Here is a 22,262-nt window from a genome sequence, read left to right on the forward strand (position 1 = left end):
ACCATGGCATCCCGTTCCATACTGATTACACGGCTGTGCTTTCCATTCAGTGCCTGGAACAAGGATTTCAATATGGCCGTTATCAAATCTCAGCTGTGTAGCAATTGATTTCTAGGAGCGTGTTTATCTCGCAAAACCTCAGCAAAGATTGTCTCGCTAATGAGCTGGGATGATGAATTAGATGCAATAACTGTCCGGGTTAATCTCATTGCACCGCGTTAGTACATTGACAGGGCACTCAGCTCCCAGCGTTACACATGGGGGCGGCTGCCCGGACGGGGCGGCTGGAAATCCAGCTTCTCTTTCACGGCAGAGTCGGACGCCAGGGAACCAGGTGGGAACCAGGTGACCCTCTCGGGCCAGCGTGGCTGTCCGCTGTGGAGCATCAAGCCCAGGTTCTGAAGCCAGGAGCCGGTGTCAGGCTGGACTCAGGAATGAGTAAAGCCCCAGCGGGTCTCCGGGGCGGTGGAAATGCCCCAGCTCAACACCTGTTTTCTATTGATTTTCTCGGCACTCCAAGTGCGAATGGCAGTTTTAGGATACAGCGCAGATCGGCTCCAGCAAAGAAATGACTCACCATAACTGCTACACAGGCACGTTCCAGGGAAGGGCTCTGGGAGACAGGAGCCCCGTTCTGGGGGTTGTTTCACAGCATCCTGCCTAAAGCCCCCCTCACCTCTTGGTTTGAATCTGCTCCATAGCACTGCCGTGGGCAGGGGCAGCCTGGGGCACGTTCCACCTGCGGCAGCTGCATGCCAGTCGCGGATAAAGTGGGGTGTCAAGGTGCCCCACCATGGCTCCATGGATGTTATAATGAGTCCGTAGCCACCTAGGCCTTCATCTTTGTCACTTTGCTGCATACTACAGCCACTCAGAACAGTGGGGATGGAACTGAGAGCCTCTCACTCCCAACACCCAGGCCCCTCCCGCTAAAGGCGACTCCCCACTGGCCATTAGCAGTATAGTACCTATGACACACGCTGAGCAGGTCTGATTCCATCCATCAGAGGGCACCCGAGTCTGTGAATGGGAATTACAGCCATCACACGAAGCTGGAAAGTGGACGCAACAGTCCCTCAGAAACACTCCCTTTGTTTCCTCGTGACTCTGCAGCAGGGCTCTGCCTGGCCGCTCTCGTCAGGTCTGAGGAGGCCAGATGGGGGTGTTCCTCACGGCCAGCCGGGGTCGCCTTCCCCTATTGCTCTCCTGAGCCTGGCCTGGCATATGCCCCCCCGGTACCCTCGGGCGCTCTGGCACTGCAGCTCACTAGCCCCTCCACCCGCCTGTCCCTAGGGGCAAGTTAATCTCTCCCTTTGAAAGCAAACTCCTATTGCCTCTCCCAGGCCAGACGCCCCATTGGCAGAGCTCTTGGCAGACACTCCGGGGAACGACAAAGGCGGCCAGAGAATCAACAGCGCACGCGGCCCCCGGCCGGCCCAGCCGTACCCAGCAGTTCCCACACACTGAACTGTGCCCCCGCTGGTGATGGTGCTGCACCTACACAGTGACCTTGTGGCACCTTTGCTTCCTGTCCCCTGGCCCTGGGCTCCCCGGGGACTAGGTCAGCCCCCAGCGCAACTTAGAGCAGCTGCTCTCAGTCAGACCCACTGCAGTGGGCCCCAGATAGGGTGACCAGATGTCCTTATTTTATAGGGACAGTCCTGATATTTGGGGCTCTTTCTTATATAGGTGCCAATTACCCCCCCCACCTCCATCCTGATTTTTCACACTTACTATCTGGTCACCCTAGCCCCAGAGGGTTATTCCAGTAGGTGGGAACAGCCAGGCACTGAGGGGTTCGAGCACGGCCCCTTCTGGCCCTTGTCCCTCGCCCACTGTCCCCCTGCCCCACATGCAGGGAGGGCAGCTGGGGGGGAGGCCCCCCTCCCTGGACGACGGTGCCAAGGGCGGTGTCTGTGCGATGCCCTCACTGCTCAGAGCCACGTGCCTGCGGGAGAGGGTGGCAGGGAACAAGGAAGCAACTGGGTCCTGGGGGCGGGTTCCCGCAGCCCGGCTGTCCGAGGGGAGCAGCTGCGTTCATCAAGCCAGTGCTCAGGGGAGGAGAGAGGTTCGGGGGAGGGAACAATGCAATCGCCATGGAGAACATCACCGCTCAGCTTGCAGCGCTGAGAAACCACTGCTCCAGTGCGGCTGGCTCCTCCACGCCTCCCTCCCCCAGCTTCCCGGGCATCCGTCCCCAGCAGCGGGAGTCTCGTGGCCCATGCTCAGCTGGGGCTGGCCTGCCTCCCAGGAGTGCTGGGATTTACCAGCAGCTGCATGGACCCCCCCGGGAATGCGGCACTGAGGACTGGAGCCCACACCCCTGTGCAGTGCTCCTGCCACGCCCCGTCACCCCCCACTCTGCAGTGCTCCTGCCGCGCATCATCACCTTCACCCCTGTGCAGTGCTCTTGCCTCGCCCCATAACATGCCGCGCCCCATCACCCACAGCCCCGCGCAGTGCTCCTGCCTCGCCCCATAACATGCCGCGCCCCGTCACCCGCACCCCCTGCAGTGCTCCTGCCGCGCCCCGTGTGACGAACTGGGCCTGTTCTCACGGTGGTCTGTGAATGCTGACAGGGGAGTGTTCTGGGATAGTCTGCATTGCAGGATGGGATCTGCCCGAGGGCGCCCGAGGGCGCATACCTGAGTGTGTAACATGAGAACCCAGGAAGGGGTTGAAGGGGAGGCGACTCCTTAGCCCGGGAAACTGAACAAAGGCTGTGGGAGGGGTCGCTGAAGGCAGAGTGCTGGAAGCAGGCAGGGAGAGAGGGCTGGGGGGCAGAGATGGCTCTGACCTCCCAAGGGGGGCTGGGCTGGGATGCCCGGGGACCCCAAGATGGACCTAACTGAGGGGGTCCCTGTTGTCTGTGCCTGCAAGACCTGTCTTGGACTGTATTCCTGTCATCCAAATAAACCTTCTGCTTTACTGGCTGGCTGAGAGTCATGGTGAATCGCAGGAAGCCGGGGGTGCAGGGCCCTGAGTCCCCCAATACTCCGTGACACCCCGTCACCCCCCCTCTGCAGTGCTCCTGCCGCGCCCCGTCACCCCCCCCTCTGCAGTGCTCCTGCCGCGCCCCGTCACCCCCCCCCTCTGCAGTGCTCCTGCCGCGCATCATCACCTTCACCCCTGTGCAGTGCTCTTGCCTCGCCCCATAACATGCCGCGCCCCGTCACCCACAGCCCCTGCAGTGCTCCTGCCGCGCCCCATCACCCACACCCCCTGCAGTGCTCCTGCCTCGCCCCATAACATGCCGCGCCCCGTCACCCGCACCCCCTGCAGTGCTCCTGCCGCGCCCCATCACCCGCACCCCCTGCAGTGCTCCTGCCGCGCCCCGTCACCCCCCCCGCAGTGCTCCTGCTGCGCCCCGTCACCCCCCCCTCTGCAGTGCTCCTGCCGCGCATCATCACCTTCACCCCTGTGCAGTGCTCTTGCCTCGCCCCATAACATGCCGCGCCCCGTCACCCACAGCCCCTGCAGTGCTCCTGCCGCGCCCCATCACCCGCACCCCCTGCAGTGCTCCTGCCGCGCCCCATCACCCGCACCCTCTGCAGTGCTCCTGCCGCGCCCCATCACCCGCACCCCCTGCAGTGCTCCTGCCGCGCCCCATCACCCGCACCCCCTGCAGTGCTCCTGCCGCGCCCCGTCACCCACACCCCCTGCAGTGCTCCTGCCGCGCCCCATAACATGCCGCGCCCCGTCACCCACAGCCCCGCGCAGTGCTCCTGCCTCGCCCCATAACATGCCGCGCCCCGTCACCCGCACCCCCTGCAGTGCTCCTGCCGCGCCCCGTCACCCGCACCCCCTGCAGTGCTCCTGCCGCGCCCCATCACCCGCACCCCCTGCAGTGCTCCTGCCGCGCCCGTCACCCACACCCCCGCGCAGCGCTCCTGCCGCGCCCGTCACACCCCCCCCGCGCAGTGCTCCTGCCGCGCCCCGTCACCCACAGCCCCGCGCAGTGCTCCTGCCGCGCCCGTCACACCCCCCCCGCGCAGTGCTCCTGCCGCGCCCGTCACACCCACACCCCCGCGCAGTGCTCCTGCCGCGCCCGTCACACCCACACCCCCGCGCAGTGCTCCTGCCGCGCCCCGTCACACACAGCTGGGGTGAAAATAATCAACACCCCAGGGACCAGGGAAAAGCCTTAAAATGCAGAGAAGCCGGTGTCGGTGACAAAGGAGCCCAACACGACCCGAACCAGGGGACACTAGGCCACCAATGGAAACACACCCAAATGAGGAGGCCTCCCAGAGCTAGAGAAATCCCTCTCCACGCGGGCGCCAGGAGGGGCTCCCTCAGCGGGCTGCCTGGGCCAGTGTGGAATGGGACTGGGCTGACTGGCAAGGGAAGGTGGCCCAGGCCCGTGGGTGCTGCACTGCTCAGAGCTGAGTGGAGACCCTCTGCCCTCACCCGGGCTGGCTCCACACAGCAGGACTGTGCTCAGGCCCACCCCCGGCCCCAGCCCTTCATGTGGTTTGCAGCTCTTTGCTGACTACACTTTAGAGGCCGAATTTGGCTGGGGAAGCAACCGAGCATGAGCCCTCGGTAGCCAGGCGCTACACCCCTCCGTGCCAAGGGCTTGCATGACATTGCAGAATGGAGGATTCCTCTGAGCTACGGGCCCCAGAGGAAGTTGGTTCTTCCAGCAGATGTGGTTGCGCTTTCAAGGCAAGGAGCAGGTGGGGCAGAGTTCAGAGCAAACACAACTCACGTGCCAACAGAAGACACGGTGAGCTCAACTGGGACAGGAAACAGGCCCCAACCATATGGGAGTTGAGTGACTGATTCTAGATGGCCGGCCAGCTGGGCAAGCCCCGGCCCCGCACTGGCATGCCCTGGCACTATTGAGGTGAAATCACTGCAAAGGACCTTGTGTCGTAATGCCACACAACACGCGTCTGGAAATGCTCCACAGAGCCCACCTGGGTGCTGAGAAGCGTCAGAGCGGGGCTGGAGATGACCCGTTCTGGCCAGGTGTGAATGCTGCAACGGGAGGGAAAGTACCAGATGGGACATTGGCAAGGAATACAAAATGCAGAAAGCACAGAAGCCACATGACATTGTGGCTGGTCCTTGGCGCAAGGCTGGCGCAGATCTGTCTGAATTGAGTGGAAAGGGTCGTCTCTTCTCCGGGGACACCGCTCACGCTGCACAGCATGTCAAGTGGCAATGGGATCCTGGTGAAAATCGTTCCAGGGGATGCCCAGTGGACGAAGAGCAGTAACAAGTCACGAGGGGCTCTTCGAGCTCTCAGTCCAAGCGCGCTGTGTGGAGCCCACACTAAGCCCAGGCAAAGGGGTTAGCAGAAAATCAGGCCAGATACCAAAACCCTGGCAGGCTCGAGGGAGCCATTGTTAGAATATTGCAACATGCCGCACCAGGATTCATTGCGCGCGCCAGGTCATCGGCTCACAGACAAAAACCTTTGTGCCAACGTACGTTTTTCCTAATACCAAACCTGTCTCCTTGCTGCAGTTTGAGCCCACCACTTCTCCTACCTTCAGTGGCCACAGAGAACAATTGATCCCCGGCCTCTTTAGAACAGCCCTGCACTGATTACAGACTGTTCTCAGGTCCCCACTCAGTTTGCTTGTCTCAGAACTAAACACGCCCAGTATTTTATTCTGGCCTCACAGGGCAGGTTTCTAAACCTTTGCTCAGTTTTGTTGCTCTCCTCTGGACTCTCGCTCATTTGTCCATGTTTTCCTAAAGTGCAGCGCCCAGGCCTGGACCCAGGACCCCAGCTGGGGCCTCACCATGCCAAGTCAAGCAGGACAATGACCTCCCGTGTCTTACGTACAACGTGCCAGTTAACACACCCCGGAATGATAGGAGCCTTTTTTGCAACTGCATCACATTGTCGACTCAGATTCGATGTGTGATCCGCTTTAACCCCACATCCCTTTTCAGCAACACCACTGCCTCGCCCGTTATTCCCCAGGTCGTAATTGTACATTTGCTTTTCCTTCCTAAGTGCAGTGTTTTGCACTTCTCTTTACTGAATTCTAATCCCGCCCTCCAAAGTGCTTGCAACCCCTCCCAGCTTCATGTCATCTGCACACTTGCTATGCATACTCTCCACTCCATTATCCGAGTTATCAATGAAAATATGAACTAGCGCCGGACGCAGGACTAACCCCTGCGGGATCCACTCCCAGTTTGAGAGTGAGCCATTGAGAACTACTCTTTGAGAGCGATCCTTCAACTGCATGTGCATCCACCTTCTTGTAATTTTATCTAGAGCACATTTCCCTTGTTTCCTTGTGAAAATGTCATGCAGAACGGTGTCAGAAGTCTAACTAAAATCAAGCTCTATCACATCTACTGTCACATCCCTCACATCCTATAGGTCAGTAACCCTGGCAAAGAAGGAAATCAGGTTGGTTTGGTATGATCTGTTCTGGACAAATCCATGCTGTCTATTCTTTATAACCCTGTTATCCTCCAGGTGCTTCCAAACTGATTGCTTAATAATTTGTTCCAGTATCATTCCAGGTATCAAGATTAGGTTGACCAGCCTATAATACTCCAGGTCCTTTTTGTTCTCCTTTCTAAAGCTAGGTACTATCTTTGCCCTTCTCCTGTCCTCTGGGACCTCTCCTGTCCTCCATGAGTCCTTGTAGATAATTGGTAACGGTTCTCAGATTGCTTCACCTAGTTCCTTAAGTACCCTAAGGTGAATTTCATCAGACCTGCCAAATTGAATCCATCTCACTTAATCTAAATAGTCATGAACCTGTTCTTTCCCTATTTTGGCTTGTGTTCCTTCCCCCTTGTTCTTAATATTAATTACGTTGAATATCTGACAAAGTGGGCATTCACCCACGAAAGCTCGTGCTCCAATACATCTGTTAGTCTTAAAGGTGCCACAGGACCCTCTGTCCCTCGTTGACTATCTGGTCACCATTAACCTTTTTAGTGAAGACTGAAACAAAATAGGCACTAAGTACCTCAGACTGCTTGATGTCATCAGTTATTAGCTCTCCTTCCCCGCTAAGTAGAGAACCTCCACTTTCCTTTGTCTTTCTCTTGCTCCTACGGTTGTTAAAGAAATGCTTCTGATTGCATTTTATGTGCCTTGCTGGGTGTCACTCACTTGGTGCCTTTGCCTTTCTGATTGTTGTCCCTACATGCTGGTGCTGTTCTTTTGTGCTCCTCTCCTCCTTAGCAATTTGTCCATGTTTCCGCTTTTCGTAGAATCCCTTTTTGGTTTTCAGGTCATTCAAGAGCTCCTGACGCAGCCATACTGGCCTCTGACTAATCCTCCTGTCTTTCCTTTGCATCGAGATAGTTTGAAGTTGTGCCTTTAATATTGTCTCCTTGAGAAACTGCCAGCTCTCCTGATCTTCTATATCCCTTAGATATTCTCCCCGTGGGACCTCACCTACCAGTTCTCGGAGTTGGTTAAAGTGCACTTTTTTGAAGTCCATTGTCCTTATTCTGCTGCTCGCACACCTTCCTTTCCTGAGAATCATAAAAACGACCATTTCATGGTCATTTTCACCCAAATTGCCTTCAGCTTTCAGATTCGCAGCCAACTCCCCCCATTGGTCAGAATCAATCCTAAAACGGCTGTGGCATGGGTTACTTCTTCCACGTTCTGGAACAAAAAGTGCTGCCCACCATATTCCATGAACTTACTGGACATTTTGTGTTTTGTACATTTCCAACCGCTAACACCAAACCACCTTCTTGAGCCAAAGACAATCATGAAGTAGCTACAGAAGAGCTAATACCAGGAAACTAGCACAACAGAAACATTATGATGAGAATGTCCAACAGATATCAGATTCAAATTCCAGATTCAGCATTCAGATTTCAAAACAGAAAGAGGCCAGCAATCTGCCACGGTGACAGCTCTAACATCCGTCCTGTGTTATACCCACGGTGATGGCGCCGCCGCCTGTCCCACGCTGTACCCACCGTGACGGCGCCGCCGGCTGTCCCCCCTGTACTCACGGTGACGGCTTTGCCCCCCGCCCCACGCTGTACCCACCGTGACGGCTCCAGTCACCCTCCCCCGCTGTACCCACGGTCATGGCGCCGCCACCGTCCCACGCTGTACCCACGGTGACGGCTGTACCACCTGTCCTATGTCGCAACCAGGTCTGAGGCAAGTCCTAGCGGAGGAACAGAAGCCCCCTGGACCAATCCCAGGAGGACAGGGCACGCCCACCCACCCCATCCCAGACAACGCCAAACACCAGAAGCAGCACATAGGGGCTGCGGGGGTGTCACGGAGTCCCCGGGCGATGCTCTGGAACTGCTCCCCACAAAACCAGTCTGGACTTTGCGGAGCCTCCTCTCCCTTGGAGCAGACCGCCTTCAGGGCAAGAAGCTCACACGACTTCACCTCCTGGGTCTCTCCTGGGAGCATTCAGCATATGCCCCTCCGTGCGCTTCCCACAGCGAGTCCGCCCCGGCGGGGTCCTGGGGAAGCCAGAGGGTTCTGCACCCCCACTTCGCAGTCAGACGTGACTCTCAGCCAGCTAGTAAAACAGAGGTTTATTAGATGACAGGAACATGGTCTAAAACAGAGCTTGTAGGTACAGCGGCGAATGGGACCCCTCGGCCGGGTCCATTATGGGGTTCAGAGAGCCAGACACCCACGTCTGCCCTCACTCCTAGTGCCCAGGTAGCTCCAACTCTCAAACCCCCTCCAGCCCCTCCATCTCCCGGCTTTGTCTCTTTCTTGGGCCAGGAGGTCACCTGATCTCTTTGTTCACCCTTAGCTATTTCCTTGCAGGGGGGGAAGGGGCCCTGGCCATTTGTTGCCAGGGAGACAGAGTATCAGTGATTTATGCACACTGGCCTTTCCCCACCACCTAGAGACTTAAGAAATGCATAGGGGAAACTGAGGCATCCACACAGTATTCAGAGGAAACATTGATGTAAGCAGAGTCAGGATGAGCACTACCCTGACATCTGGTGGTGAATTATGGCGAGGGTGGAAAAGAACTCCAGGGGCTGATCTTGTTTGCATAGGCACACCCACCCGCCAGGCGTGAAACCACAGCAACTCAAAGTGGTTACTTTGGCTGGTGTGGGATCCCCAGTTTCTCTGTTATTGGGGCAGGAAGAATAAAGTTTTGTTACCCTGATTCTGTGAATCAAGGCCAGTGGAACTGTTGTATGACAGAAGGACTGAGTGAGTCCTTCACCATTACCTAAGTAGCATTTGCTTGTCAAGGGTCATGGGTTACAAAACCCAGTGAATTGAGAGAGGATAGGGATAGGTATGTGTACCTGATGGTGTGGCCCCCTCCCTGAGAGGGGTTGAAACACCAATTGCACTACCTCCTCTCTCCACTGTTGAATGTCAGAGCTAACTTTGATTCCCTTAGGAGTCTAGTTACAGACTGCTGAGCTGAGTTCACTTTGGGCCAATAGTGCACCAGCACTGGGGCTCCCCTACTACTACCTGAAATCACTAAGAGCTAACGCTATTTAAGAGCTGAGATCACTGAGGCTGTGTTAACTAGTGGGGGAGCCTGAAGCTATATTGCTAAGCTAACTTAGCTTAGTGGGGGTGAGCGGAGTGGCTGGAGGAGCAGCTAGCAGAGCAGAGCCTTGTGGGAGCGGCCCAAGGGACAAGCGGAGCGGAGCAGCGTGGCTCACAGGTTGGTGAGCGGAGCGGCGCAGCTCACAGTCGGTGAGCGGAGCGGAGTGGCGCAGCTCACAGGTCGGGGAGCGGAGCGGCTGCCAGAGCAGTTCGTGGGACTGTGGGTGGAGTGGAGCAGTTCGTGGTGAAGGCTCGGTGGAACCCCATGGAGAAGCAGCCGGTTGGCCTCGGATCACGTAAGGTGCCCCTTAACACCCTGCTCACCCCCCCCTTTGAACTCTGGGGCTGCACTGATCATGGACAGAGACTTTGGGGGGGTTGTCGGACTTTTGGGACTTTTATGATTCTTGGGTTGCTGGACCCAAGAGACTTTGGGATTGGTGGACTTTTGGGACTTTGGTGATTCTTGGGTCGCTGGTTTCAAGAACCAATGGGAGAGGACACGGCCCAATTTGCTGGGGTGGGTCTTCGCTCATGGTTTGGTCTAAAAACTCTAGTTGTGGTGTTTTTCCCATTTAATGCTGATGTTGTTTACCTCATGTTATTAAACATTTTCTGTTACACTCAGACTCCGTGCTTGCGAGAGGGGAAGTATTGCCTCTTAGAGGTGCCCAGGGGGTGGTATGTAATTGTCCCAGGTCACTGGGTGGGGGCTCGAGCCGGTTTTGCATTGCGTTATTGAAACGGAACCCCTAGATACAGAACCCGGCCCTTGTTGCTGCCAACTTAGATGGGCAGAAGGGTTACATTAAGAACAGTCCCACTTTGTCACAGGGGGGCAGAGCCCGCAGGCCTGCCCGTCTAAGCGGAGCAGAAGGAGCTGTCAGAAGGACTAGACGTGGCCGTGTGCTCCATGGCCCGTCGGTGGTGGTTACAGACGACGTCTTGCACGCGGATCCTGGCCTGGCGGGCTCTGGCTGGGTGGCCTATCCGCTAGCCAGGGTCGTTTGGGGGGGTCATTTTTAGCCAACTTCACATTTTATTGGCCCTTGATTTACCAAGTGAAGGTGGGGTGTAATGGCAATCCCTGAAGCCAGGAGGCGCCAGCCTGGCTGTGCGATGGGGTGATCCTGCGCCCGGTTACGGGTCAGGGGGGTGGGGTACACAGGCCAGTCTCTCCCCAGGGCTGCTGTCGGGCCCTTGTCCCAGAGGGGGTGGCAGGGGCCGTGGGGGCAGGGGCGTTGGCTGGCGCCCGAGTCCCTGTGTGCAGCAGGAAAGGCTGGGGGTGCGTTTTCTCATGCGCTGAGCCATGCTGGCAGAAGGCGCAGTGGAGCCGCTTCCAGGAACGGCGCGGCCTCCCACACACCAACCCCCTGCCAGCTCTGAGTCAACAGGACAACTTCCTGGGGAAGGCACCTTGCCAGGACAGTGCCAGCCCAGATCAACCCTGATCAACCCTGGTGAGCACAGCACCACCCCTGCCATCGCCTCCAGGCACTGGAGAGGCACAGCCCCGCTGCCTCCCTCGCCTGCCGAGAGAACCTGCAAAACCCCAACCAAACCACCACCTAGCGCTAGCCTGGCCCCGCTGCGGGAGCACCAGTCCACCAACATGCCTTGGCACCCAGCGAATGCAGCCCAGCAGGTCACAGAGAAGGTGGGCAGGGGGGTCTGCAGGCACCGGGCTCAGCTCAGCTCCCTCCCTGGCCAGCGCTGGGCTGTGGCCTGTGGGCAGCAGGGTGTGCATCGCACCTTGCATCCCCAGCTGCCTCAGTGCCTCCGGCACCACAGTCCCCCATCTCCTGCTGGTGGCAGCCCGGGTAATTCCCAGCACAGAATGCAACAGGCCCTGGGGGGGGATGGAGACCCAGCTGCATGGGTGATATTTCCTTGTCTAAAGGGGTTGTGTCCCCTGTGTGTTGTTTGCACAAAGAACCCCCCTAGGGCTGGGGGCTGGGCAGGCCAGCGATGGCCGTACCCCAGCAGGGCTCACTGCAGGTGTCTGACAACAGCCGGACCCAGGCACCCGCCACACAGGGAGTTTTGCCGTGTACAGTATGAGCGAGGAGCTCCCGATGCAGCCCGAGGGGATCAGCTGGGGCAAAAGGGGGACACCGGGACCCAGGCAAACCAACTGCAAAGTCCCCAGGCTTGGACCCTCTCCCTGTGGTGAGGCCCCCAGACTCCATCGCTCACATTCACCCCGTGTCACATGATAGGTCATTAACCATTGTTAATTAGCATCTCCATTAGCCCTAGTGGCTCCGTGGTGAGGCAGGGTGGTGGAGCTATGCCTGTGTGACTGATGGGGAAACTGAGGCACAGAGCAAGGCCAGGACGTACAAGTTCCTGCATCGATTGTTTAGGCCAGAGGGGTCATTAGCCTCATCCAGGCTGACCCTGCCTGGCACAGGCTGGAGACCCCTGCCCAGCGAGCCGGCCTCAGAGCTGGGAGCTGAAACCGGGTCGGCCTCCCCAGTCTCTGCTCGCTCTGCCAGGCAGGGGTGAGCGCAGGCAGGCTGGGGCCCCCGTGTGCCCCGCAGCCCAGCCCCTAGTGCAGCGTGGCCGGGCGGCGACTAAGCCCCCCTAGCCCTGAGAGATGGCAAAAAAGCCTCAGTGCTGCTAAAAATAGTCCCACCGCAGAGCGATGGGGCAGGCGTGTGACCAAATCCAACCTAAGCAGGGCTCAAGGGACGGGCTTAGTAGGGATCAGGGGAGCGGGAGGGTCTGCCTGACGCTCCCTTCCCTCCCTCTACAACCAGGCTCATAAGGCGGCAATGCCTCGCGCCCCGGGGCAGGAGCCTGCGAGCCAGGGCTCCTGGTTCTGTCACTGACGCTGGGCAAGGCCCTGGACTGCTCTGTGCCTCAGTTTTCCTCTCTGCACCCCCTGCCTTGCGGGGCTGTGACAAGGCCCTTTGTGGCCACAGGCTGAATGGCTGAGCAGGGCTCTCGCCGGCTGCCACAGCCCACCCATGGGACCCAGTGTGTGTGACCCAGCTCCTGCCCGGTGTGAGAGGCTGGCATGAGACCGTCCCCTGCAGACGAGCGGTCACAGTGTGTCTCTGGCGACGCGGTGTTACGGTCCCTAACCCGGAACACCCACTAGTTAACCACCCGCTGGGCTCAGTGCACTTGGGAGGGAGAGCGTGCACATGGCCCCCCTCCACACCCAGACACACCTGTGCAGTGCCGCCGGCCCCAGCTCCCAGGGAATCGGCCGTGAGAACCAGCTCTGGGAATCTGGCCTTTTCCCGACGGCTGTCAGCAATTCCCTGAATACGCCTGCAGTCGGGGCCATCCCAGGGACAATTCCCAGCTCCGTGTGCTGTGCCCGGACCCGGCGGTCACATGGGCTCGCTCCCGGCTCCGGACGGGATGAGCACAACTCGCAGGATCAGGCCCCCAGGAGCAGGTCAAAATGGACATGCCACGAAAGCGCCCCTGTGCTGACTCCGAACACCCATCGCAGGGAACGGCCATGCCAAGAGCAGCCGTGTTCTCAGCGCAAACATCCCCCCCCGCTCTGCTTCTGAGGAGGGGAGCGATGGGGAAGCAGAGCTGCCCCTGTGCCCATGCGGTTCCACCACTCCCAGCGGCTTGTGCTCAGGGCGCGGGGGGAACTCAAAGCAACCCTGCAAGTCCCTGGGAGCGTGAGGGTTTGCACGGGGGGCTCGGGGGCAGGTCGCTCACGCCGTGCGGAGCGTCTACACTGGGCGTTTTCAGCCTGGCATGGGGAGAAGCCCCGTGCATGTGCCGCCCGCAGCGCAGGGATCCTGATGCCGGCCAAGCCCTGGGGCCCACCCGAACGGATCCAGACCACCGGGCATCTACAAAATGTTCCGAGGCCACAGAGTGACGGGGGGGCTCAAATGTGGAATTCGCAGCCCCAAACAAGCGTGTTTTCATCCAGCCCCCCCGCCCCCCCGAACACTGATGAAAATTCCTGTCAGCGTTTGGTGAGAAGTCCCTTGGCCCAGCCCTGGCTAGAGCCCCCAGGGTAGGTGCTGATCCCCACATTGCCCCGAGCCGCGGGGCACACCCAGCAGGGCCATCCTGCCAGCACCGTGCATGCGGGCAGCCCAATACAAACACCACGAGGTCACCCAGCCCCGTCTCGGCCCCACCCACCTACCTCCATCCACTGGCCCTGGGACTGCATGAGCAGTACCACGCAGGGGTCCGACTTGTTGAGCGTGTCCCGGTCGAGCAGGTGTTTGCAGCTGACCCGCAGCTCCACTTTGGAGACGCAGGTGGCAGAGACCACCCCCAAGGAGGACTGGGACGCCAGGTCCGGGATCTCGTTCATCCTGGCGGAGGCGGGCTGGGCAGGGTCCTTGCTCGGAGGAGTCGGTGGTGGGACAGACAGGCAGAAGAACGTGGAGTTAAGATCTGGATTTGGGGGCAAAGAGCATCCGGGGCTGTGATGGGTGGAGACCGGGCCCAAGGCAGCCGCAGGAAGAGTTATGGGACAAGGGCTCGTTCCAGCCCAGAGGAGCGCCGCCTCTTGGGGCAGCCGCCAGGGACTCTCCCGCTAGACGGGCTGGGAGTCGGGCTGGGCACTGAGCCCTGTGGCAGAGAAGGCGCTCAGGTGAGGAGGGGCCAGCCCCAGTTAGCCGGTGGCTTCCGATTTGTTCCTCGCCGTCACTGGAGTCTCTGAAACCTGCACCTCATGACTGTGGCCTGCAGGAGGCGCTGCCACCTCCAGAGCCCGCCGCCAGCCAGCTGCCAAATGAAGCCAATTAGGGTTTATTTCCCTCCGGATATTGACGAGTGCGGATGTGTTGTTCTTCCCCTCCAGGCAGTGCCCTGCTCAGCACCGGCCCCGGCTGACCCTGGGGCACTGGCTGCAGCACAAACCCCCCCCTCCCTCTCTTCCGGCTTCGAGTCGCTTGTGTCCTAGTGAACAGCGGCTCCGCTTCACGCTCCTATGGCCTCTGCCCGGCCCTCGCGCTGCCCTGCTTTCATCGCGTTTGCCCAGGGGTTGGGGGAGGAAGCCAGGAGAGACACAGGCTGGGCAGTCAATGGGCTCGACTGCAAAGTCAACAGTTAAATGGAACCCCCCAAAAAGCGTCTCGAGTGGGCGGCAAGGCAGGATCTGCAGCAGCGAGGGGTCGGCTGGAGTCAGCAGCAGACAGCCTGGCCAAGGAGGCCGCCGGAGGAACTGTCCAGGGGCGTCTGGGCCTAGGAGCAGAGGGTGAAGGAGGGATCCGCTGTTTGGCCTGGGTCAGTGTCTCTTGTTGGATGGCTCGATGAGCACTGGGTACCCCGGGGTTCTCCGGCCCCGTTCCTCCCGGGGGGACAGGCGCCAGGGGTCGCTCAGCGGGGTCACCTGCAGGGTCCAAGAGCACAGACAGGTTGGATAATGGCCAGGGCCCCTGGAGGGGATCTGATCCCTGAGCACAGACCCCTCTGTCCCCAGGCACACTCCAGGGGCAGGAGGGAGGGACCAGCAGCACAGGGCAGGGAAGGATCTGAATGGAAAGGAGAGAACCATGAACCCATCCCCCGCCCAGCGCTGCAGTCCCCTCTCCCCCAGCCAGCGCCATGTGATTGGCACCCCAGCCTCTCCTGGCAGGGGCAGGGTGGCACAGCTCAGCACAGATGCCCCGGAAGGGAGGGGGCAGGTTGTGTGAGCGCCAGCGAGTCGCCGATGGCGGGGATTCAAACCCACCCTGCTGAACAACAAGGGGCAGGAGCGGGGTGATAACTGCTCCCCCCAGCAGGCCGCCCATGCAGGAGCCACGTGTGGGACCCCCTCCACTAGGCCCTTGGCCGTAGCAACCCAGGCCAGGCACCCGCCAGTCCTGCCTGGAGTTCCTCACCCCGTTCTGCCCAGGCCAGAGAATCCTCCGCTGCCCAGTCAGCCCAGGGCACCCCCCCAGCCCCAGGGGCTCCCTAACACGCCGTCCCCCCCGCCAAGCAGAAAAGCCCATGGCGTTGCTAGGCGAGCCCAGGAAGCTCTCCTCCCTCCCCGCACGTTGCCATGAGACTCGGCTGAGGGAACAGCTGGCACGGCTCTTCTGTGCGCTGAGAACACCGAGGGCACCTCGGAAAGACATCTCCTGGGGCCTGGAGCATGGACGCCCTGGCCTTCACTCGGCGACGCCTGGGTTCAAATCCCGCCACACGTCCCATGTGACAAGGAGCCCTGGGGCCTGGGGACACGCAGCTCCCTCCCGAAATCACCACAAAACTGATCACCACAGTCTCTGTCCAAGAGCCGCCCAGGGCTGGGCTAGCAGGGGCTGCGGGTCGGGAGTGAGGGGCACCGGCAGAGCTGGGGGGCAGGGTTGGAGTAGCAGGGGGCTGCGGGTTGGGAGTGAGGGGTGCTGGCAGAGCTGTGGGGGCAGGGTTGGAGTAGCAGAGGGCTGCGGGTCGGGAGTGAGGGGCACCAGCAGAGCTGGGGGGGGGGGAGTCCAGGGCTGGGATGGGGGGGCAGTGCTGCAGGTTGGCATGGGTAGAGCTTGCCCAGGGTCTACATGTACCTCCCAGATGAAGGGAGCCTGCAGCCTTCCAGCTTCACTCCCAGAGCAGGCACTGGGGCGGGCAGAGGGCGAGCGGGCACAGGAGCAGTGTATCAGTGAATCCAGCACAGGGGGCGGGAGCCATTTCCCCACGGCGAACCGGAGTGCTCGGAGGGGAGGAGACAGGAAAGGTCCCTGGCCAGGGCCCTGCGGACGTGGGGAGGGAGAGAGAAGGTGCAATGTGGGGGGAGCAGCTGGTGGAGATGAGCCACTTGGGGCCACAGTGACGGGTCCTGGCTCCCGCCCGGCCGTGCTGGGCGCACAGGACACCAGGGAGCACCGGGCGGTGGCTGGAGCCAGAAGGGGACGCAGTGACCAGTTAGCGGGTTCCAGGGGCCACAACCTGCCCCTGGGAGGTGCTCCTGGGGACCACAGTCCCTGATGCTTCTCCGGGTTAGTCCTTGCTCCCTGGGGGTGGGGTGGGGGGGGAACCTTTGTGAGGCCGGAGTCTCCCCGGGGACCAGGGCCAGTACCGACTTTGCCGGAGTTTGGGACTAGAGGCGAATGCCATGTGCAGCACCGGAGCTGTTCCTGCAGGGCCCAGCGACTGGGAGCCCAGGGGAGCGTGGGGGAGAGGAGCTGGGAAGAGCAGGTTACTGGCCAATGGCAGAGAGCTGTGTCGGGAGCCTTCAGATCTCAGTTCCCAGCTCGGCCAAGCCCCTGCTCCCCCCAAGCCTCCCCATGTACCCACCAGGGTCCCGCTCCCTCCCTCCCCCCACACCTCCCCATATATCCACCGGGGTCCTTCTCCTTCCCCTCCCCCTCCCACGCCTCCCCATGTACCCAAGGGGGTCCTTCTCCCTCCCCTCCCCCCTGCCTCCCCGTGTAACCATGGGGGTCCCGCTCCCACCCACCCCTCCCCCCTGCCTCCCCGTGTACCCACCGGGGTCCCGCTCCCACCCACCCCTCCCCGTGTATCTGGGGGATGCCCCAGGAATGGGCTGCACCCTGGGCTCAGCAGGACTTCGGCCGAGGGCTTTGCCTACCCGCAGCCGTTCCCAGGCTGGCCCGGCAGAGCCCAGTGGGCTGCGCGGGGCTGGCTCTGTGGCTCCACGCTGCTCTCTCGCCCTTCCAGGGGTTGCCAAAGTGCCCCTCACCCTGGCGCCCGGCCCAGCCCACCGTGCAGACTCCACTGCAGCCGGGATCTGGAGGGGTTTCGCTGGCCCGTGTCTGTGCCCAGTTGGCACAACGGGATGTGCTCGGCATTTCCCCCTTGCTCCCCGGGGAAACATGAGTGAGGGGGGCAGACAGGGCATGGGGACCCCGCAGGGCAGGGAGAGGCAAGGGGTCTCTTCCAGCCCCAAGACCCCTGCTCTTGGCACCCAGCTGCAGTCTGTGGCTTTCACGCGCTCCCTCCTGCACCCCCTGAGTTTGGGCTGGGACCCAGAGGGGGCCGTGCCGCCCGCCCGGCGTTCACAGACTCGCCAAGTCGCAGGCTGTGGCTCTTTGTGACAAGTGGCAGCTGCTGCCAAAGTTCGCTGGGAAAGTTCTGTGGGCAGCGGCCCATTGCCCTGGCACACGGCGTTCGCCAAAGCCCCCGGGAGCCGCCCCCTGCCAGCTGCACCCGCCCAGCAACTCCCCAACTCCTTCACAGCCCCACTCACAGCCGGGGATCCCTCAGTCCCAGTCCCTATTCTGCTCCCCCCACCCACTCACCTGCTTGCCGGCCCCAGTCTCACTTCTCTCTGTGCTGCCTCCTGGACCCAGCAAGTGCTCACACCACGAGCATCCTCTGCCAGCCTGAGCCGCCGTGCCGCCTGCCACCTCCACAGCCTCTGACTCAAGCTGCAGTTCATGAGTAAAACCCTAAGAGGGAGACGAGCAGCAACTTTTAACTGCTTCGCTGCCAGCCCCAGCGCTGCGCTGCCAGGCTCGGAGCAGAGCTCAGCTCAGCAGAGGGGCCGGCCAAAGAACATTCCCATCCGCTGGGTGGATCCAACCTGGCGGGACGTGATCGATGCACCCTCGGGGGCTCGGGGAACGAGCGGACGCAATCGCGGAACCATTAGCAGTTAGATTTGAGGACTCCCAGCGGACGGGCGAGGGCCCGGGGGACTGGAGAAGGGCAAACATTGTACCTGTCTTTAAAAAGGGGGAACAAAGAGGACCCAGGGAACTATCAACCGGGCAGCCCGACTTCCATAGCTGGAACAACTTGTTAAACCATCAGTTTGTGAGTCCCTAGAGGATAAGCGACTTCTAAGGACCAGTCAACATGGGTGTGCCAAGAACAAATTATGCCAAACCAACCTCAGATCCTTCTTTGCCAGGGTCACTGGCCTAGTGGCTGGGGGAAGCAGGAGACGTGGTAGACCTTGGTTTTAGTGAGGCTTTTGACAGTCTCATAGTAAACTAGGGGAATGTGGGCTAGGTGAAATGACTAGAAAGTGGGTGCACAAGTGGCTGAAAGACTGGACTCAGGCGAGTTCTCAATGGTTCCCTTCAACCTGGCTTCAGCTAGGGAAAGGCTGGTGGTAAGGACGACGGGGATCAATTGTTCTCCATGTCCACTGAAGGTAGGAGAAGTGATGGGCTTAATTTGCAGCCTGAGAGACTGAGGTGAGATACACCTCTACCCTGATGTCCTCGGGAGCCAAAAAATCTTACCGTGTTATAGGTGAAACCGCGTGATATCGAACTTGCTTTGATCCGCTGGAGCGTGCAGCCCTACCCCCCCGGAGCACTGCTTTACTGCGTTCTATTCAAAGTCGTGTTCTAGCGGAGTAGAGGTGTATTAGGAAAAGCTTCCTAACTCCCGGGAGAGCGACGCACTGGAGCAGGGACCACGGGAGGCTGGGGGGTTTCAGAACAGGATGGACAGACCCCAGTCTAGGTTTACTCAGCCCTGCCCCAGTGCAGGGGCTGGAGACAGTGACTTCTCGAGGTCCTTCCAGCCCGACACTCCCAGGATTCTGATTCTCAGAGCAGCCTCGGTGCATGGCAGCTCCGGACTCACGTCCCACCAGACACAGCCCAGAGCAACTCCTGCCCTGCAGTGCTGGGCTTGGGGGTGGCAGGCCCCCCCAGCCAGAGGGCGCCATGCTTTGCTCCTTGCTGCCTGGATCACAGCCACGCTCCAGAATGGCCCTGTCCCATTGGAACCCACAATCCCACATGCTCCGGTTGGGCCAGCACTGACCCTTCTGGCCATCTCACCTGGGGCTGGGCCATCCCCTCTCCCCCGCCGCCAGTACCAACCTCCCATGCTCCCGCCCCTCCCCAACGTCCCCCTGCTCCCGAGCCATTTCCAGGATGAAATCCTGCCATGTCTACAGAAAAGGCACCTGGAATTTTGCAGGAACCCCCCTGCCCCATGAGGCCACAGCCCCCACGCACTGGCACAGGCCACAGTAACAGGCCTGGGGGGTTCAGGCTTTTCCAGCCAGCTCTGCCAGCCATCTACCAGTGAACCCTGCATTGCAGCCCCCTCCTGTGTCACTGACACTTCCCACTGCCTCACCACCGTCCCACTGTATTGCCAACCTGCCTGCCTGTGCTGCCCTCCCCTGCGGAGACGCACACGTGTCTGGGAGCTGGCAGAGCTGACTTAGGAGAGATGATGAAATTAGCCCATATTTGGAGCTATTGGAATGCAGATGTGGCTAAGGAACATGGTGACTAAGGGCATCGCGGGAGCTAATCCCCAGCCTGCGTGGCAGAAATAGGGCACCCGCCTTTCAGTCGGGCATGACGCACGCCAGCGAGAGCTCTGCCGGCACCAGAGGCGACGCTCGTTGGGATTGACCCCGACAGCTTCTAGCAGCAGCTCACCAGGGGCTACAGCAAGGCAGGAATTGGAACGGCACATTCAGGGATCCAAGAGACAGAGGCCATCCATCCCCATGCTTCAGCCCCAGCTGGGGTCAGGAAGCAACAGCACCTGACGCTATAGCTGGTGATGTAACTCCTTCCTCTGGAGCATCTGCCATTGGTCGCTGCTGGAGGCAGGATCCAGGGCCCATTTGTCCTGGCCCCATGTGGCAGTTCCTGCACCCTCACGCCAGTCTGCATGTCACAACGCACAGACAGGCTGCGTCTACCAGGCAAATCCCCCCGCTCTCCCACTCCTGGGGGCGCAACAGAGACCCTAGCGCTGACAGGCACGGGGATGTCCTCTAACCCGGCTCTGATCAAGTCTAGGTCGCAGCAACGCCAGAGCCCTGTCTGCACTAGTCCCCCACTCTACTGTGAATGCCAGCAGAGCTGCACCAGTGCTCGCAACAATGGGGGAGCCCCCGGGGCGCCTCCTGCAGGCCAGGCCCCAGCACCGGGCAGCCACACGGGGGCACAAAGGAACCCGGCCTGCTGATTGGTCTGGCCTGTAGCACTGTCATTGCTGTTCACCTGACTCCGCACAGGAGCAATTAATGCTCTCTGCGCACTTGCTCCTGGCCCAGGTGCCTGCCCAGTGTCCGGGAGCCCCGCTCCCAGCAGGCAGCCAGCCAGCCCCAGGCAGTACTGAAACGGACGCTGGATGAGGTGCGGGGAAGCCGGAAATCCCATCATTCCCCTGTTACATGTAATGGAAGGACATTAGTCAGGCTGCATGATCCAGGGTGGAAACACCGCAGGCAGGCTCTAGCAGGCGCTGCTGCCTCTTGCCCGCCCCCTGGGGGCTCCGCCCACCTGTGTTTGCACCAAACAGACCCCACCACCAGCCTGACCTTGTAGCCAAGCTTGTTACCCCAGGGCTGGTGGGATCCAGCAACGCCCACCTTGGCGAAGCCCTGCTGGAGCCCCTGAATGGCCTGCCCCCTGCATTCCCCCTGGGGAGTCAGTCTGCGCCCTCCAGAACGAGCGACTCCAGCAGTGCACGGTGAGTGTGGGACCAGGGCATGGCCGTGAGGCTGCGTGGTAGGCCAGGGGCTGCCATGCCCTCTGGGAGCTCAGGGCCGGCTACAAGAAGCCACGTGTGCCAGGTAACAGAGTCACGCTGAGCCAGGCTGTCCCCCTGCGCTTTGCTGACTGACCGCGGCAGATGCCCTCAGCTCTGGCCCAGCCTCTAGGGGGCGCCGTTGCACCCCCACTCACTAATACTGGTGTTAGGGGCACGCAGCTGCTGCCCCGTCCATCCTCGGGGCAGCCCCCCACCCACAGCCTCCCAGCCACTGCCCTGCAGGGTCCCTTCTCAGGCCGCACTCGGGGCAAGGGGGCTGCATTTAACGTGGCCCCTTTTATTAAGGGGAGTCAGAGGAAAATGGGCTGTCAGCCAGGGTGCTACCCGCTGAAGCCCGACGGTGTCCCACTCGACCCCAGCCCATCCCCATGTGCCCTAGGGCTGGAAACACCACTGCTCCACTCCGGTTGGTGGGCACCCAAGGGACCAGCTCCGAGGCACCCAGAGGACCCTCCGGTGCATTCTGGGAATGTGGGCGTGGCCCATGAGAACCCCCTCCCCACACCTGCAGCCTGCCTCTGCACCAGTCTCCCGTTCTGAGCCAGCTGGGTCCGTGTTCACACCCATGAGAGACCAGAGCCAGGCCCTGGCCCAGGGAGCCTCTGCCAAGGGGGACAGCAGCTGAAGGGCCTGTGGCCGGAACCGGAGCCAAGCTGTGCCGGCACAGGGCGTGAGGAAGGGCCCTGCCAGGACAGCACTAGGCTTCTCCGCCTCGCCCCGCACCTGCCAGCCCCCCATCAGCCTGACGGCTGCCTGTGAGAATCCCCACGGGGGGTGGGCAGAGCCCCCCCCCATCCCCAGCTCACCAGAGCGCTCGAATGGCCCGATTTCTGCCGGTAAAATGATTTTATCTGCCTTGAATTTGCCTTCCCTGCCTGCTAGTAAATCCGCGGCTGGAAACGCAGAGCGCACCGGGAGCCCGCTCAGCGCCTGGAGTTAAAACCGCCCTCGCCCAGAGCACACAGGCACTGGCCGGCACAGGGAGGCCTACGGGAACTCGACACTGGCGAGCGGGGCTGGCCTGGCAGCCCCCGGGATGCGCGGCTCCGGTTTATGCCCAGCAATGGAAGGCGGGCGGTGTGGGGGGAGGAGGGAGGCCATGGACCGTGGCTCATTGAGGGGCCAGCGTGTGGGAGGGGTCAGCACCAGCCCACGTGCCTTAGCAGTGAGTCCAGGCCCCCGCAGCCATTGCGCACAGGCTACCAACGGGCATCAGCGCTTAGCAACTGGGGTCGCTCTCGCCGAGAAACCCCTGCCCCATTCCCTGCCCCACCCGGGGCCTTTTCCTACTTTCACTAGTAACAGAAACCCCAGGCCTGAGTCCCCAGCACGTTAGTGC

The 22,262-nt window shown here is 60.7% G+C and overlaps 1 protein-coding gene across 3 annotated transcripts in view; it reads right to left on the bottom strand.

Moving 5' to 3' along the window:
- The window catches only part of CPNE7 (copine 7), a 49,692-nt gene extending 31,919 nt beyond the window's left edge, over positions 1-17,773 (bottom strand). For 2 of the 3 annotated variants that reach the window (XM_054049355.1, XM_054049353.1), the window contains exons 1-2: positions 17,683-17,773; positions 13,635-14,831 (exon numbers count right to left, since the gene is read on the bottom strand). In XM_054049355.1, the coding sequence (XP_053905330.1) occupies positions 13,635-13,808 (174 nt within the window). In that variant the 5' untranslated portion in view covers positions 13,809-14,831; positions 17,683-17,773. Of the gene's footprint in view, positions 1-13,634; positions 14,832-15,987; positions 16,006-17,682 lie in introns of those variants that run through there. The other variant, XM_054049354.1, reaches the window with a different exon arrangement.
- Between the last annotated feature and the right edge of the window lie 4,489 nt (positions 17,774-22,262).

Source organism: Malaclemys terrapin, chromosome 14 (genome assembly GCF_027887155.1).
Source record: "Malaclemys terrapin pileata isolate rMalTer1 chromosome 14, rMalTer1.hap1, whole genome shotgun sequence".
Lineage (NCBI taxonomy): Eukaryota > Metazoa > Chordata > Testudines > Emydidae > Malaclemys > Malaclemys terrapin.